The sequence below is a fragment of the Amia ocellicauda genome, chromosome 10 (assembly GCF_036373705.1).
Source record: "Amia ocellicauda isolate fAmiCal2 chromosome 10, fAmiCal2.hap1, whole genome shotgun sequence".
In the NCBI taxonomy this organism is placed as follows: domain Eukaryota; kingdom Metazoa; phylum Chordata; class Actinopteri; order Amiiformes; family Amiidae; genus Amia; species Amia ocellicauda.
Window position 1 is genome coordinate 18,749,740 of NC_089859.1, and position 16,806 is coordinate 18,766,545.

General features: G+C 44.9%; 1 protein-coding gene across 2 annotated transcripts; it reads left to right on the forward strand.

Annotated features, from left to right (window-relative positions):
* Positions 1–277: 277 nt before the first annotated feature.
* rab9b (RAB9B, member RAS oncogene family) lies at positions 278–4,505 on the forward strand. Of its 2 annotated transcripts, XM_066715383.1 has the most exons (3): positions 278–442; positions 934–1,022; positions 1,138–4,505. In XM_066715383.1, exon 3 carries the CDS (start codon positions 1,189–1,191, stop codon positions 1,795–1,797), a length of 609 nt encoding a protein of 202 aa, XP_066571480.1. In that variant the 5' UTR covers positions 278–442; positions 934–1,022; positions 1,138–1,188; the 3' UTR covers positions 1,798–4,505. The 2 variants fall into 2 exon arrangements, with proteins under 2 accessions (XP_066571480.1, XP_066571481.1); XM_066715384.1 differs by lacking the exon at positions 934–1,022.
* Positions 4,506–16,806: the final 12,301 nt, after the last annotated feature.

A 16,806-nucleotide genomic window follows, 5' to 3' on the forward strand; every position in this document is an offset into this window, starting at 1 on the left:
GCACGTATCCGCGATAAGGGAAGTCTGATTTAAGATAACGAGCTAATTAAATCCGAGATAAGTGTTGGAAAAACCGAAAATCCCGGATAGCTAGTTCAAGCCGGGGTAAATCAGTTTAACCTGTATTTAAAGCAATTCTAAATGGCGACAGTTTGATGAACAGGGCGCTATAAGTGGAACTGGCAGCCCTACCCACCATCCTCCAGATGCCAGCAACGGCCAATCAGTACGACGTGCGCGCCCCCACTTGTCCTGGGCGTGACGTAGTCGCGCAGCATCTGCGTGTGCACGTTTATAAATCTCAGCAAGAAAGCGTGGAAAGGGAGACGAGTTGGATTGAGGATTGAGGATTGAGCGCTGCACAGAATGAGGCAATGCTTGGGAAATCAGACCCTTCACGACGGAGTGATCTTATAGTCACCTTGGTATTAGGGTATTCACGGTGAGATCCATTTAGCCAAAATAACAACATATGGTTGTGCTATCTTCTAATGTGTCGTCTCTCGTTGCATAGATAACAGCTACTTTACCATGGCATATGCTTTCTGCTGCAATAACGAAAAATGAGTGTGGGCATTTAGATCATTTAATTTTGTAGTTCTTGTTGTTGTTGTTGTTATCGGTGCTAGCGAAAGAGTGAGGATAGGTAAACAGAACAGCAACGGCTCTGTTGAGCGTGCGCAGTGAGACGCCGGCTCTTTCCTGCTACATACTGTCCGGGACGCGCTCCCTGTGTACAAAGCAACTTCTGCTTTCGGCCCGGGCGACGTCGGGCACCGGAGGAGTAGGTAGTGTATGCAGAAGCACAAACGGAGCCCTGAACACATTTCCCACTTTACGTTCTTTAATGCTTACATTATTTATTACATAAGGTTTAATATTTTATTTGTAGTAGTACAAGACATTTATTTGATTTATCGTTGTTTTGTGAAGGGACTGTGAAACTAGGCAGCTGTGTTGCGTTTCCCTGTTCCTCCCAGCAGTGTGTGTTTCGGTGTGCAGAGCTGTGGCCAGGTCTACAGGTAATGCATATGCAGTATGTATCTCTTCAGCATTGTGCGTGTGCATGTGCATGTGTGTGTCTGTGTACTGCAGTGCACATCCCAGCCTTGTCTCTCTCTCCTTGGTGTGTTACAGGTGGTAGTGAGCAGGTGCCAGTGTACCAGTCCTGTGCCCAGCATCAGCATCATGAGTGGGAAGAGTCTCCTGCTGAAGGTGATCCTGCTGGGTGATGGTGGTGTGGGCAAGAGCTCGCTGATGAACCGCTATGTGACAGACCGCTTCGACTCGCAGTCCTTCCACACCATCGGCGTGGAGTTCCTGAACCGCGACCTGGAGGTGGACGGCCGCCTGGTCACCCTACAGATCTGGGACACGGCTGGGCAGGAGCGCTTCAAGAGCCTGCGCACACCCTTCTACCGGGGTGCGGACTGCTGCCTCCTCACCTTCGCACTGGACGACGCACAGAGCTTCCGCAACCTGGGCTGCTGGAAGAAGGAGTTTGTGTTTTACTCCGACGTGTGTGACCCTGAGCGCTTCCCCTTCGTGGTGCTGGGCAACAAGGTGGACCAGGAGGAGCGGCAGGTGGGAGTGGAGGAAGCTCGGGCCTGGTGCCAGGATAACGGTGGCTGCCCCTACTTCGAGACCAGCGCCAAGGATGACACCAATGTAGGCGAGGCATTCGAGGCGGCCGTGCGGCAGGTGCTGGCTGGGGAGGAGGCACTGGAGCACTCCCTGCTGGGCAGTGCCATCGACCTGCATGGCAACCGCAAAGCCAGCCGGTCATCCTGCTGCTGAGCCATCCTTTCTTCTTTCTACACCCTCCCCTGCCCCCTCACCCCACCGCTTGCTGAATGGCCTTCTTGCCACTCCTGTTGTGTCCCTTGACCTGTGAAGATGGCGGCTGCTGTTCTGTGGCGAGGGCTGTGAAGTGAGATGAGGGGAGTGTTTATTCTGCTGCTGTATAGAGAGGATGCCTGTACTTGCACCTGTAACCCCCTCCCTTCAACCAACCTGTACCCATGGTGGCAGCTCCTTTGCGCTGGGGGCTCCAGTCTGCTGTTGCTGATCTGTGTGTGTAGTGGGGGAGGTAGTACAGCACCTCTTGTCTTGTTTTGCTTCATTGCAATCCCAGAACTAGGGAGGTCGAGGTTCTGAGGCCTCTGTCACAGTCTCCTCCTCCATGCAGAGGTGGGTGCAGGTGCAGGGCTGGAGGTCACACCAATTGCATAGCAGTGTCAGCCATGATTGGTTTCCCTGTTCTTTGATATTTCATACCTGTTGCCTCCCCACATGTTGACAAATGCACAGAGCTGAAATGGTGGAAGAGCCATGCAGCTGCATTGGTTCTTTTTGTGCAGAAACAGGAATTCATGAGACCTGAGATGGATCAGAGTGCTATGCACTGTGAGTGTATCACCCAACCCCATGGTCAGAGAGCATCTGTGCATGTCTATGCTGCACAGATGGATTTCTGAGCAACCCCTCTTTCCCATGCTTAGACTGTGATTCTGAACACTGGCTGGGCTTTATTTTATTGTTTTACGCTGCTTGATTCTTTTGGATGCTGTTTTAAAAAAACAAAGATCAGAGCCTGTGTGAAGTATACAGGTGTTATGGTACTAGGATTACAAGCAGGAGATTAGTAATGTTTTGAAAACAACATCTGGGAGCAGATGAACTTTAAAAAGAAGGGAAGTTTATTTCCAAGCTGGTTTGGAGTGTTATCTCAGTGTGGTACTGTTTTGTTTGTTTGTTACTGTTTGCATTGCTTCGAGGGAATTGCTTCCAAAGAGCACCAGTGTCTCAATCTTTTCTTAACCCAGAACACTTTTTAATCCTATCGCTGGCCTTTTATAATCTTCTACTAGTCTTTTTAAACTGTACAAGTGCTCTTCTCAAATCTGAGTGCATGGCGCAGTGCTTGTGTGGTGTGTTGTATTGTTGTTCTGCAGCCCGCTCTGCTCTCTGAAGTGTCGATGTATTATGTGCTTAATAAGTGTGCTGTTTGTGTAGGTGTTCCTACTGTACATCCTGCACCCCCCCTGCTCAGTTTCTCTTTCATCCTTCCCGTCTTTCTGCCTCCCTCCCGTTCTCACTCACTCCGTCCGACTCTGACCCAGACACTTGCAGGACAGCTTTCTACTGTGATAAAATTACTGTTTCTTCTCCGCTCCATAGTCTCCTGCTAATATTCCCAAATTGTATTTAGTGTGGAAGAATAACGATCCATTAAATAATCTTACATGTAAGTAGTCCATACACTAACACAACGTTACTAGGGCTTGCTGGAATTAACAAATGCTCAATAAGATTAGAAAAGGTATCACCAGAGAAATTAATCCACACAGCATTTATTACAGTTAATTAACTGGGGAACAGGCTGCTGTGTGAGTCAGAGTTTGTCTTTGCATGTCTGTGTGTTTCTTTTCCATACCCACATTTGTGCTGGATTTTTACATTTAAACAAGATTACAATGTCTGTCCCACATCTGTAAACGAGTTGTACTGTGGAGCACAAAGCCTTGACAATCTTTGTGCCAGGTACTGGACTGAGGAACTGTCTGTGATGGGTGTGAACTCTGGGTTCCTTCAAGAAACTCCTGATAAGGTTCTTGAATTGGTTAGCTTCCAAAAACCATCCCAAACCAGCCAAGTGGGTTGATTCCATCTCTGGCCTATGCTATGGCTCTCAGCCCTGTAGCCTTGACTGCCCTCTCGGCACAGTGGTTGTGGCCATCCTCCCCAAGCACCAGGTACTATTGGACAAATTTGTCTGTCACATTTATAATATCTTGGGGAGAGCAGAAGTTTAAAGGGCAGTTATGTTTAGTCTTAATTTTTTTTCTAGTTTTTAAACGTCTAAGAGTACGATGAATTATAGCAACAGTCTCTCTGGCACTGTCAGCCTGGTCTTGGCTGTAGCTTGAACATTGCAGGGCATTTGAGAAAGTTCTCTTCCTTATAGCTGTGGCACCAGTGTCACCCCCTACCTCCTAGCTGTGGTACTGCAGTTTCCTCTTTCAGCTCAAAGTTTGTATTCTCATTTATTGTGTATTCTCACTCGATATACCTGCAGTTGGGCATTGTGAATAGTAATAAAGAGTGTTATAATAAAACCATACTTACAATGGTCATTCAAGGGTTACTGAAGAAACCGTGAATTTGCAGAGGGAGATTTTTTTTTTTCAGTTATAATCTGTTACAGCCTCTGTGTAATCTGTCCTTACTGACAATGTGAGAAGTGCACTTTAAGCCAGATGGAACAAGGAACGGTGCGTGAGAGTGGGAACTGGTTTTTACTTTTTTTTTTTTTTTTTTTTAATGTATATCTGTATTTTTAATGTCTGGATGTTTGACTGTACTCTGTTTGCCTGTGCGCTGGGGTGGTGTGCCCTAGTCCTGTACATTAGTGTTACTGACTCTGTGTTTACGCTGGTACGTTGTGGTCGTGTGACTGACTGTCTGAGATGGCTGTATTATAGAATAAAAAAAAGTTTAATACATTCGATTTTCCCCATGAGAGTGGCACCTGTATCCTGTTCCTACTGCATGCTGTGCACGGCCTCCCCTGCAGGGCACATGCACCTGAACCTGCCACTCTACAGCTGGGGCAGAGGCTGCAGGAGGGATGCACCTGTGACAATCCTAAGCACAAAAGGGAACCAACCTCAAGGCGGTGCCTGACGAAGATGGCTTACTGTGGGTTGATGCTTGGGGGCTGATCAAGGAAAGACAAGAACTTTAATCTCTGTGCTAATATTCACGTTGGGAGGTTTGTATTTGCTGCAATGGTTTTACAATCCTTGTGTATCCCATGTTCCATAAGTGCTGACCCAAGTGAGCCGACAGCAGTTTGTCTCCCTGCCTGTGGCTCCCTTAGCTCAGCTGAGGTGGCTGGAATGGAGGAGATGTCCTGTTCACTTCTTCATCCTCTCCTTTATATTCTCTTCCTGCCCTCCTCCTCGTTCCTCTACTCTTCCTATTGCAATTATCTTTATGGAGGGTTATAAAGAGTTGGAATAGTGGTTTAGTCAGTGGAGTTGGAATTTATATTAAAAAAAAAGTTTGAATACCCCATCCTTAACACCCACCTACCCCCATGTTCTTTGTTTACATGATTAGTTGCTTTGCTTCAGTCAAGTGCTATGCTGTACTCTTCCCCCCCTGTGGACTCCCACCAGGATCCCAATGTACTTTATGCATAGCTTATAGCAGTGGTTTTCAATTTTTTTTTCCGGCGACCCACATTTTTAGAATGACAAACTTTCGTGGCCCAAATAAAAACGACTACCCAAAAAAGCAAAGAACATGCAATCGGACTAAGTATTTATATGCCCCAATTTCTCATTAAATACAGTATTGTTATTGTATCACCAGACCATTCATTCTCTCTCATTAAGTAAGGTTGCTACCTGGCCCCACAATCCCAGGACCCTTTTAAACAGAATGGGATTTTAAAATTGCTGCTAAATTGAAATACATTCGCATGTTAATTGTTCCTACACATTTGCAAAAATTAATCCTACTGGTGAATTACTGTGCGCAACAAGTCATTGAGATCCGTTCACGTCCTGACTCCAACAAACCGAGCAATGTTACATTACATTACATTAGTATATGCACGTTATGGCGATTTAATCATAACCAGGGGTCTCCAACCTTTTTAACATGAGAGCTACTTCGAAAAAATGAAATGTTGTGACCTACTTTTTATTTTCTTCTATTTTATTAATCATTGGGGGCTTCCCTGCTAACACACAACGTTGCCACAACATTGTAGCAATGTAAATTAAGTTGCTACAATGTTGTGTGTTAGCAGGGTTGATTTTTTTTTTTCCCTAATGATACTGCATGCTATGGTTGGCAATGCTCTGGGTTTGCTGACTCAGGCTCCGGAGTGGCTCCAGAGGTTCAGCTCCAGCTCCAGGCTGGCTCTGGAGCTGATGGAGACCCCCTGCTCCAGCTCCAGGCCGGCTCCAGCTCCGGAGCGGCTCTGGTGCAGCTCCACACTGCTGCTCCAGCTCCGGCTGCTTTTAACCAGCTCCAGCTCCTGAGCCACAAAAAACAATGCTAACTAGGATGCGATCATTATTTATAACGTTTCCTTTTTTACTTATTTTATGTAAATAACTGTTTAACAAAACCAAAATATGAATAACAAACATCTGTTTAACCATTCAAACATGAAAAAGTAGAAAATTGTAAAGATGTCTGTGGCAATTAGAGTTGCCAGCAGGACAGTATTTTACTGGACTGTCTGGTATTTTTAAACTACAAGGCCAACAGTATGTGGACACCCCTTCTAATTTGTGGATTTGGCTATTTCAGCCACACCCATTGCTGACAGTTGTATACAGTGGCTCTCAAATGTATTCACCCCCCTTGGACATAAAGTGTTTGGGCGTTACCCAAGTCAGACACAGGACAGACTAGATTGAAGGAAAGGTTACCTAGTTTGGGAATCTAGAGGTGGAGTCAGTGAGTCAGTTGGTGACCAGAAGCTGAACACAAAGGTATTTAAGAAGCTACAGAGAAACACCTGTACTGTTTCTCTGTAGGAAGAAAATAAAAAAAAAAGGTCAAGCAGTTGAATTATTGAATTAGGGGACAATAAACCAAGAGACAGTCTTTAGGGCACTAACAACTTACTATATTTAGAAGCATGTGCCCACTACAGTGTCAGGTTTGCAGAATGATTGCCTTCCTGGATGAACTCATCCAAGATTATTTCATTTGTGAACGTTGTCAGCATGTTGAAGTCCTAGAGAGCAAGGCCTGTGATCTTGAGGCCCAGGTGGTTGATCTGTGCTGTATTAGTGATATGGAAGAATTAGTCAATCAGCCCATGAGAGAGATCGTGTGCATGCCAAAACCTAGGAGAGTTGAGGCCTTAGAACAGGAAAGTGTAGAGAACTGCTGGGTTATAGTAGGTCGTAAGAGTAACCAGGGCACCATGGTGCCCACTCCCCCCCAGAACAGAGAGGTAATTCTAGTAGGAGACTCGATTCTTAGAGGTGTAGATCACAGTGTGTTCTAGTGATAAGGAGACCCGCATGGTATCTTGCCTGCCTGGTGCTCAGGTTGCAGATCTCCCTAAACTACTTGACGTGCTACTGGCCAAAGCTATCTTCCACTGGTCATGGTCCACATTGGAACCAATGACAGGAAAAGATAGGACAGAAGTTCTGCAAGACAAATTAAAAGAGTTAGGAATGTAACTAAACAGCAGAACGCATGAGAAAGACTTAGGAGTCTATGTGGACACCTCACTTTCTCCATCCGAATAATGTGGGGAAGCAATAAAAAAGGCAAACAGGATGTTAGGGTATATTGTCAAAAGTGTAGAATTTAAAACAAGGGCAGTAATGTTCAGACTGTACAATGCACTAGTTAGAGCTCATCTGGATACAGTGTACAGTTCTGGGCTCCACACTTCAAGGAAGATGTCGCTGCTCTAGAGGCAGTTCAGAGGAGAGCAACCAGACTTATTCCAGGTCTGAAGGGAATGTCCTGCTGAAAGACTGACGGAACTGAACCTTTTCACCCTGGAACAGAGGAGACTTGATTAATGGACACCAAACGAGCACAATGTAAACTTTCTAATGTTCTTATGTCTGATTTATGTCGGTTTGTAAAAAATGTAAGGGTATCAAGATCAGGCCCAGCACCACGGGGGAGCAAAGGGGGCAATGCCTCCTTAGTTGGAATATTGTGCCTCCTCACACTTTATTTTGATCCAGTTATTAATTGTCCATGCCTAACAAATCCCAAGACCAGCAGTGTAGCTCCCTCCAGTAGTCAACACGAAGCACGAGGTCTTGGTTAAAAAACGGGGTTTTATTTCAACAACATATCATGTCAACCCGTGAGAACTGGGTTGAAAGAGAGAAAAAAAATAAAAGGAAATTATAAATACAATGCATGTATGTATGTCTTGAATACAGTTTGTGCCGTTATAGTTACACACTAGTTAACACAAGCTATGCACATGAAATATATCACAGACAACTGGATACAAAAGAAACATACCTCGTAGGCTGCTTCCTACTTAGGAGGGGCTAAATCTCAAAAGCCTTCTTCCTTGTCTTCTTTACTCGGATAATATACATTTAGATATCTTTATATTCTTAATATTTACTTAGCTCGGAGAGCTCTTGCGATGCTATGTTTTAGCTCTACACTTTAGATGTTGTGCCCCCTTTAAATACATGCGGAACACAAGGATGGCGCTAATTAGTTCCGCCTCTACGATATCCTATTAATTTTAGGTAGGAACCAAAAAAATAGTCACAAACTTAACTAAAGCTGAGAGGCAGTTACACTCCCACCAAATCACAAGTGATTTCTCAGAACAGCTTGGAGACACACATACTGCATATAAACTGCACATAATATTAATTTCAAAGTACTAACTATTTACTTATTATCTTAACTTAAGAACTAGTTGAAAGAGTGACTAGAGGATGCTGGAGTCTTCAGTCTGCTTCCAACAATGTAACTGTCTTATGGATGGGCCTCTCCAAATGAACAGGTTTAGAGATGCGCTTTCCTCTTCCATCCAGAGTTGAATCGCCGATAAGCAACTTGAGCCTTCTCACTCTTCCGTCCTTTCCTGGGTACACTTCAATAACCTTTGCTAACTTCCACTGGTTTCGTGGTGTAGCATCATCTTGCAAAATGACAATATCATTGACCTTAGCGTTTCTGCGGTCTTTGGTCCACTTCTGTCTCTGTTGGAGATTGAGGAGGTATTCCTTTTTCCACCGTGTCCAAAAGTTGTTGGCTAAGAGTTGAACTCTGCGCCATCTTTTACGGAGGTACAGATCTTCCCTGACGAACTTTCCAGGAGGTGGAGAGATGATCGTGGATTTCATGGTCAGGATGTGATTTGGTGTCAAGGGCTCTGGACAGGATGGATCGTTCAGATGATCAGTGGTCAGAGGTCTGCTATTTACAACCGCCATAACTTCATATAGGAACGTTCGTAGTGAGGAGCAGTCAAGTTGTCTGGCTGACTGTTCTAGAATGGACGTCAAGACACTTCTGATAGTGCGAATTTGTCTTTCCCAGACGCCACCCATATGACTTGAAGCTGGGGTGTTCATGATGAACTCACATCTCAGTTCTTTGAGTTCCTCTTGATCCATCTCCTTTAATGCTTGAATGAACTCACGCCTGGCACCAACAAAGTTTGTCCCTTGATCACACCTTATTTGCCGTACTATTCCACAAATAGCGATGCATGAACGCAGAGCGTTAATGAAGGCATCTGTGGTCAAGTCGTCGAGCATTTCAATATGCACTGCTCTGGAACACATGCAGGTAAGTAAGAGTCCATAACGCTTTAACTCTTTTCTTCCTTCCTTGATGTGGAATGGCCCGAAGCAGTCCATCCCGCAGTAAGTAAATGGAGGGGTTGTTTCCATTCGATCTTCCGGGAGATTTGCCATCCTTTGTTGTTCTGTGCATCTTCTGAACTTCCTGCACGTTGTGCATTTGTAAATATGGGATGACACTGCCCTGCTGCATCCCAGGATCCATATACCATTGGATCGGATCTCATTTATGGTCATTCCCCGTCCCTGATGGTGCACTCTCTCGTGATAGTGCTTGACGAGTAATGCCGACACATGACTGTCTCTAGGGAGAACAGCTGGATGCTTCACATGTGGATGAAGAGCAGCATGAGTTAAGCGGCCTCCGACTCTGAGGATACCTTGGTCATCCAGGAATGGACCCAACTTGTGTAACTTGTTGGCCTTGTCTTTGATTTGTGAGTTCTTATGACACTGGATGCCTTGTATTTCTTGAGAGAGGGTTGCTTGTTGGACCATCTTGATTATGCTGAGCTCTGCATCTCTCCTTTCCTCTAAACTGGTGCTTTCCCAGGACCTTGGCCTGAGGCCTTTCGCTTCCCTTGCACGCCGCTTTAGTCTGGCTATAGCTTTCACCATTCTTGACCAGTCAGAGAACTTTCGTAGACAATCTAACAGTGACCTTATTTCCTTTGCCAGGGTGTCATGAGCCTGGGCCTTCTTGATCTCTGGATCACTACTTGCAATCTCTCCCACCTTGACTACTTCGCTGGTCAGCTCTTTCTGCCAAAGAAAGCTTGGACCCGTGAACCAGTTGGAAGCTACAAGTTGTTTTGCTGCAAGACCTCTTGAGGCATGATCTGCTGGATTCTCTTCGGAAGCCACATACCTCCATTGCGCAGACTCCGTACTTTGCTTGATGCGTTCCACACGGTTTGCCACGAACACATGAAATCTCCTGGCCTCGTTACTGATGTATCCGAGGACAACCTTTGAATCGGTCCAGAAGAATTCCTGTAGGCAATCTATCTCCAGTTCCCTTTTGAGCATGTCACTGGTGCGGACGGCTACGACTGCTGCTGACAGCTCAAGTCTTGGTATGGTGGTAACCTTAGCAGGGGCTACTCTTGACTTCCCCATTACCAAAGAGCAGTGGACTTCACCTGATGCACTGACTGCTCTGAGGTACGAACACTCGCCATAACCTGACACGCTGGCATCAGAGAAATGATGGAGCTCGTAGCTCTGAACCTTAAAGTTTAATGGAATGTAGCATCTCTGAATCTTTACACCAGCCAGGTTTTGCAGGTCTTGGAGCCAAAACTCCCACAGGGGTCGAAGATCATCAGGTAAGATGTCATCCCAACTGAGCTTGTTATGACACATCTGCTGCAGAATCTGTTTTCCCACCAGGATGAACGGTGCCACAAATCCGAGTGGATCGTATACTGAAGCGACAGTGGATAAAACTCCTCTTCGGGTAAGTGGATTTTCTTTCACAATCACTCTGAACTGGAACTCGTCAGAAGCCACGCACCACTGTATGCCAAGTGCTCTTTCCACGTGTAGCTCTCCCAGGGCCATGTCCAGGTCTTGGGCGGCTTTTGCACATTCTTCTTTGGGGATTGAGGCTAGGACTTTCTTGCTGTTGGAAATGAACTTGTGCAGCCTGAGTTTGCCTTTGTTGCAGAGCTCTCTTGCCTCCTTCACTAACTGAATAGCTTGGCTTTCAGACGCTAAGCTTGACAAGCCGTCATCAACGTAAAAGTTCTTCTGAATGAACTTGATGGTGGCTTCACTGAAGTGTCCGTGTCCTTCGGCTGCGAGGTGCTTGAGTCCATAGTTAGCGCAGCCAGGTGATGAAGCAGCGCCAAACAAGTGGACCTTCATCCGGTAGATGGATGGTTTGGCTTCAAGATTTCCATTCTCCCACCACAGGAATCTTAGGTAATCTTGGTCTTCTGCTTTAACGTGGAACTGGTGGAACATGCGTTCAATGTCACACATGATTGCCACTGGACCTTTCCGGAAACGACACAGAACTCCCACCAAGGTGTTTGTCAGCTCTGGACCGGTCAGGAGATGGTCGTTTAAGGATGTCTCTTGAAATCTCGCCGAACAATCGAAGACAACACGTATCTTCCCAGGCTTTTGGGGATGATACACCCCATGGTGTGGGATGTACCATGCTGGAGCTTTATTGAGGTCTTCTTCTGGGACCCTTTCTGCATCTCCACGTGTTATGATCTCATCCATGAAGGTCTTGTAGTCTTTGTAGTACTGTTTGTTTCTTTTCAGCTTCCGTTCTAGGCATCTGAGACGGTGGATGGCGCACACCATGTTATCTGGTAAGTTGGGTCTTTCATTCTTGAATGGCAGTGGCATCTCATAATGACCATTGTCCTTGAGCCTGATGCCTCTTTCCATCTTTGACAGGAATCGGAGATCCTCTTGAGAGATGTGACTGTCCTCCAAAGACCTTTCGACAAAGTCCGATTCCAGCACCTTGATGACATCTGCAGGTGAGACTACCTCTTTGACTTGAGTTCTACAGACATAGTGAACTTCGCTTGTGAGGTTTGAAGAGGACTGAAGACCAGGCATCACTTGCCTCACGATGACCTGGTGACTTATTCCAATTTCATCTCCATAGTCAAGACATGGGTTGCCATAGCCAACTACGCTCCAGCCCAGGTCTGTTCTCTGAGCAAAGGGCTGATTTTCTTTACCAGGCACCACTTGCCTTGGGACAAGAGCTTGAGGACAGTTGTAGCCGATTAGCAGGCCCACGTCGCAGCTTTGTTGAGGAGCAATCTCGTCTGCGACGTGTTCCAGATGAGGCCATGCCTTTGCAGTCTCTGGTGTGGGAATATGATCTCTGTTTGCAGGGATGAATTCTCTTGAGTAGGTCACTGGCAGAGGAATTATCTTGTCTGAGTAGAATCCTCTCACTTGTAGTCCAGTCAGTTTCCGACAGGACACAACTGTGTTTCTTGAAGCCATTGTGGAGAGCTTTAGCTGAACTGGTTCCTTCTTTGTGTGAAGAGTCTTTGCCGTTTCTTCCAGGATGAATGTCGTGTCGCTCTGTGTATCGAGGAGTGCATACACAAGAACTTCACGATCTGGCTCACTTGTGACTGACAACCACACTGGAATGACTGTGGATGTATGAGTGTCTTTAACATTCTGTAAAACTCTGTTGGATGTTGACTCACGTGATGATCTTGCTGCCCTATCTTGTGGCCGCTCTATTTTCCTTTCCCTTGACTTGCCACTGTTCCCTGCTCCACTAAGCCGTGTTGACATCCTTTCTTCTTTGGTGCGATTATCATGGAGGCAAGCTGGATGTCTTTTTTCACACATATCGCAGATCTCTCTGTTTTCACAGTCCTTCGAGCGATGGCCAAACTTCAGACAGCCGAAACACAATTTCTTCTCTTGAACAAACTTGACTCGCTCTGAAATAGTCTCATCCATAAATTTGCGACACTTGTGTAGACTGTGACCTGCCTTCTCACAGAAGACACAGCTTGTGGTAACAGCTTTCTCGTCTGAGTTGGTTGCCAATACCTTTGCTCCATGACCTCTTGTCTTTGAAACCTTGATCTTCTCATTTTCACTTGGTTTTAGAGCGTGGAGGGACGTTATTGGGTTACAGGCGATTTTGGCTTCACGTGTGAGAAACTTGACGAACTGGCTAAAGCTTGGGAACGTGTGACTTTGTTCTTCCACTTCTATCACCTTCCTATTCCATCTTGAGGTCAGCCAGTCTGGAAGTTTAGAGAGTATTTTCTGATTTTCGTTGCAGTCGTTGAGTACTTCAAGACCTCTGATCTGAGACATGGCCGCCTCACAGCTGCGAAGGAAGTCAGCGAGTTCTTGAAGTTCCACACTCCCCTTAGAGTTTATTTTGGGCCACGTATCAAGCTTATCTCTGAAGGCCTTGGCGATAAGGAATGGATTGCCGTATCTCTCTTCTAGGATGGTCCACGCTGCACAATAAGCTGACTCTGTGCCTAGCAAGAAGTAGCTTTCAATGGCCTTTTTGGCTGGTCCACCCACATACTTTCGCAGATAGTATATTTTCTCTTCAGCTGGTATGTTTTTCCTGTCAATAAGTGTCTGAAAGGAGACTTTCCAGTCATTAAATCTGAGTGGGTCGCCGTTGAACGTTGTTGGTTCAGGTACGGGAAGACGACTCGCACTGATGGACTCTGCGAATGCTCTAACAAGAGCTGCAGTATTGTCTTCTTGTTTTGGTTGTGTCAGAGAGTGAGGTGGGGAGCAATGCTGCAATAGGCTACTTTCATGCTTGACTTCCTCATTCTCCTTCGGAGGGACACATTGATGGAGCAGCCCAAATATTTCTTCATCTGAGCATTCACTTTGTTCATATACTTGCTGTCTCGCCTTAGCAGCCTCTAGCTTCTTGATTGTCTCCAATCTTTCTAGTTCTCTGCGCTTGGCTTCCAGCACCCTTTGTCTTTCTGCATTTTCAGCCTCTTGATTAGCTCGTAAATTGGCTGCTTCAGTTTCGAGTCTTTCAAGTTCTTTGATATGACGTTCTTGCTCTAGCAGTACTTTTAAAGTGGCTTCATTGGCAGCAACTTCAGCAGCAGCATCTCGTCTTGCAGAAGACTGGCTTGAACGGGATGTTATTCTTGAGTTAGTTTGAGAATGAGCAGACGACTTGGTGCGGTGAGAGTTGACGCTTACTTTGTCTGAGGCTGCAGCTTCAATTACAGACTCTATTGATTTCACTCTTTGTTCTTCACCCCCTCTTGTGTCTAGAAGAGCCTTTGCAGTCTGGATGATTGTTCTTGTTACTGCTTCGCAGGTGTCTGCTCTGCGACGTGTGTCTTGGTCGGGAATGTCAATGTGCCTTAAATCTTCATAAACAACGTTCAGATTATCTGAGGCATTGCTTATCTTAGTAATGTGGTCACGCAGCAGGTTGTTTGAGCATTGTCCACTCAGCGCTTGTTTGGCATCCTTAGCGATAGCTTTCCACTTCTCGTAGCTCACACTGAAACGGTGTGCAAATCTTCTTACTTGCTGATCGTGCAGTTCTTGGCCCTTTTCCGTAAACCTGCGGACCCTTTGGCTTCTATGTGGCTCTTGTGAGGAAGTGTGGTTATCTCCTGTGCCTTCAGCAGCTTGTGGTTGCATGTCTGCGCAGTGCTGCTGCGCGTCTTCACCTGCACCCTCTTTGTCACTCTCAAAGAAAAGCTCAAACTCTGACATTTTGCTTTAGTTTGGTTTAAATCTAAACTTGTTTTTTAGTTGAGTAAATTACCTTGTTCACAATAATCTAAGTTATGTTTAACTTAGCTTAAGCTCAATTGAGTAGTTGTTTTTAATCTCTGATATGTGAATAGTCAGCCTTTAATTACTTGCAGCTACTGACACTACTTTGGAGAAAAATTACTCTCTGCAGCTAAATTAACTTGCTTTTTCCAAAATAAAAACTGTACTAACTGTACTCAAAGACTAGTAACACTCACTTTGTGATCTATGGAGCTATGGTCTTCTTGCCTGATAACTTGTTATAGTTATATATGGCCTTATTTAAATCTTAAATTACCACAAATGAAATTAAACAAACCAAAAATATTAACTCTTAGTTAAACTTGTACATATACCACATTAAGTAATAACCATTCACTTTTAAGTCTAAATATGACCAATTCTGCCTTACTCTCGGTACTAATAGTTCTTAATATTCACATCCTACTCATCAGTAGACACAATATCAACACAGTAGCAATATCAATCCACTTCAATTTGAGAAAAGGTAAGTAAACAAAACATTAACTAATGGGAAATGCAAAGAAATGTCTCATTCTCTTGCCCAGAACGCTTAATGTCTCTGAATTACAGCTTCATTTGCGTTATGAAACCTGATTCTTCCGTGGGCGCTGCCTCTTCTCGCGCTGGAATGTGCGGATGTCTCGGCCCGACCACGACTCGCGCTCTCCGTTGCCGTCTGTGAAGGCGCGCGCTGCGATGGAGATGTCTCAGCCCAGCCACGACTCGCGCTCTCCGATGCCGTCTTCCTCGCCTCCTCATGCGGAGCAGACGAGCTCTCACTGTAGCTCCCTCCAGTAGTCAACACGAAGCACGAGGTCTTGGTTAAAAAACGGGGTTTTATTTCAACAACATATCATGTCAACCCGTGAGAACTGGGTTGAAAGAGAGAAAAAAAATAAAAGGAAATTATAAATACAATGCATGTATGTATGTCTTGAATACAGTTTGTGCCGTTATAGTTACACACTAGTTAACAAAAGCTATGCACATGAAATATATCACAGACAACTGGATACAAAAGAAACATACCTCGTAGGCTGCTTCCTACTTAGGAGGGGCTAAATCTCAAAAGCCTTCTTCCTTGTCTTCTTTACTCGGATAATATACATTTAGATATCTTTATATTCTTAATATTTACTTAGCTCGGAGAGCTCTTGCGATGCTATGTTTTAGCTCTACACTTTAGATGTTGTGCCCCTTTAATTACGTGCGGAACACAAGGATGGCGCTAATTAGTTCCGCCTCTACGATATCCTATTAATTTTAGGTAGGAACCAAAAAAATAGTCACAAACTTAACTAAAGCTGAGAGGCAGTTACAAGCAGTAGACAACCAGCGATAATAAGTAGGGCATGCGGCACACGTTCTGGCAGTTTTTTTATGTTTTATTTATTTCAGTTTGTCAACATTAGTTTAAATGTGTTGAAAATATATAGTAAGAAGAAGAAGAAAAAGACATCACTATCCCTTAAAACAGCACTCCAACCAAATGAAGACATCTCACAACCAGGTTTCACAACCAATGGAGAGTCCTGTCAGAGTAAATGTTTACGTTTGCCTCTGAACCAATGAGAAAAGGAAAAGGACAAAGCTTTCCAGAGTCATACAAATTATGGAAGCCATATTGGATTTTCCATGCCGTTAAACCCTGATAACCAGGCCTGTATTATGCCTTGTTTTGACACTTTGAAAATGCTCTTCAAAGCCTTAGGTATTGAAATATGCATTGTTTTTCAATAAACTATATACATAACACTGAAATAATGCACATTTTTTGCAAATAGTCCTATGTGAACATTGTTATATTTTCCCTGAGTTATTCAAGTCCCTCAGACATGCCACTGAGCAAAGCAGGGCCACTCCAGGAAGTTGCAGAGGGGCACCCGGCATGCCAGGGGCTCTTGTTATATATTCTGGGACATCAAACTAGCACACACTAGACTATGAATGTAAATTCTGCATAGGCGGCACAGGGATTGGCTTCACGCTTTTGGGGGTTTGACGATCTGGAGTAAGCCTAATCATGTTACATCCAAACCTCTTATGCCAAATCACAAATCAGTGTTGTTAAAATACTGAATGTAGTTGTTGAGTGTATGTGTAGGATAATTAGGGAAAATAAGGCTTACAACTACATGCATTTCAGTGTTTGTGTAGTTTGTGAATGTGTTGAGTTAGG

Coding starts and splice junctions, on each gene's coding strand:
- rab9b (XM_066715383.1), top strand. CDS start 1,189: ATGAGTGGGAAGAGTCTCCTGCTGAAGGTGATCCTGCTGGGTGATGGT.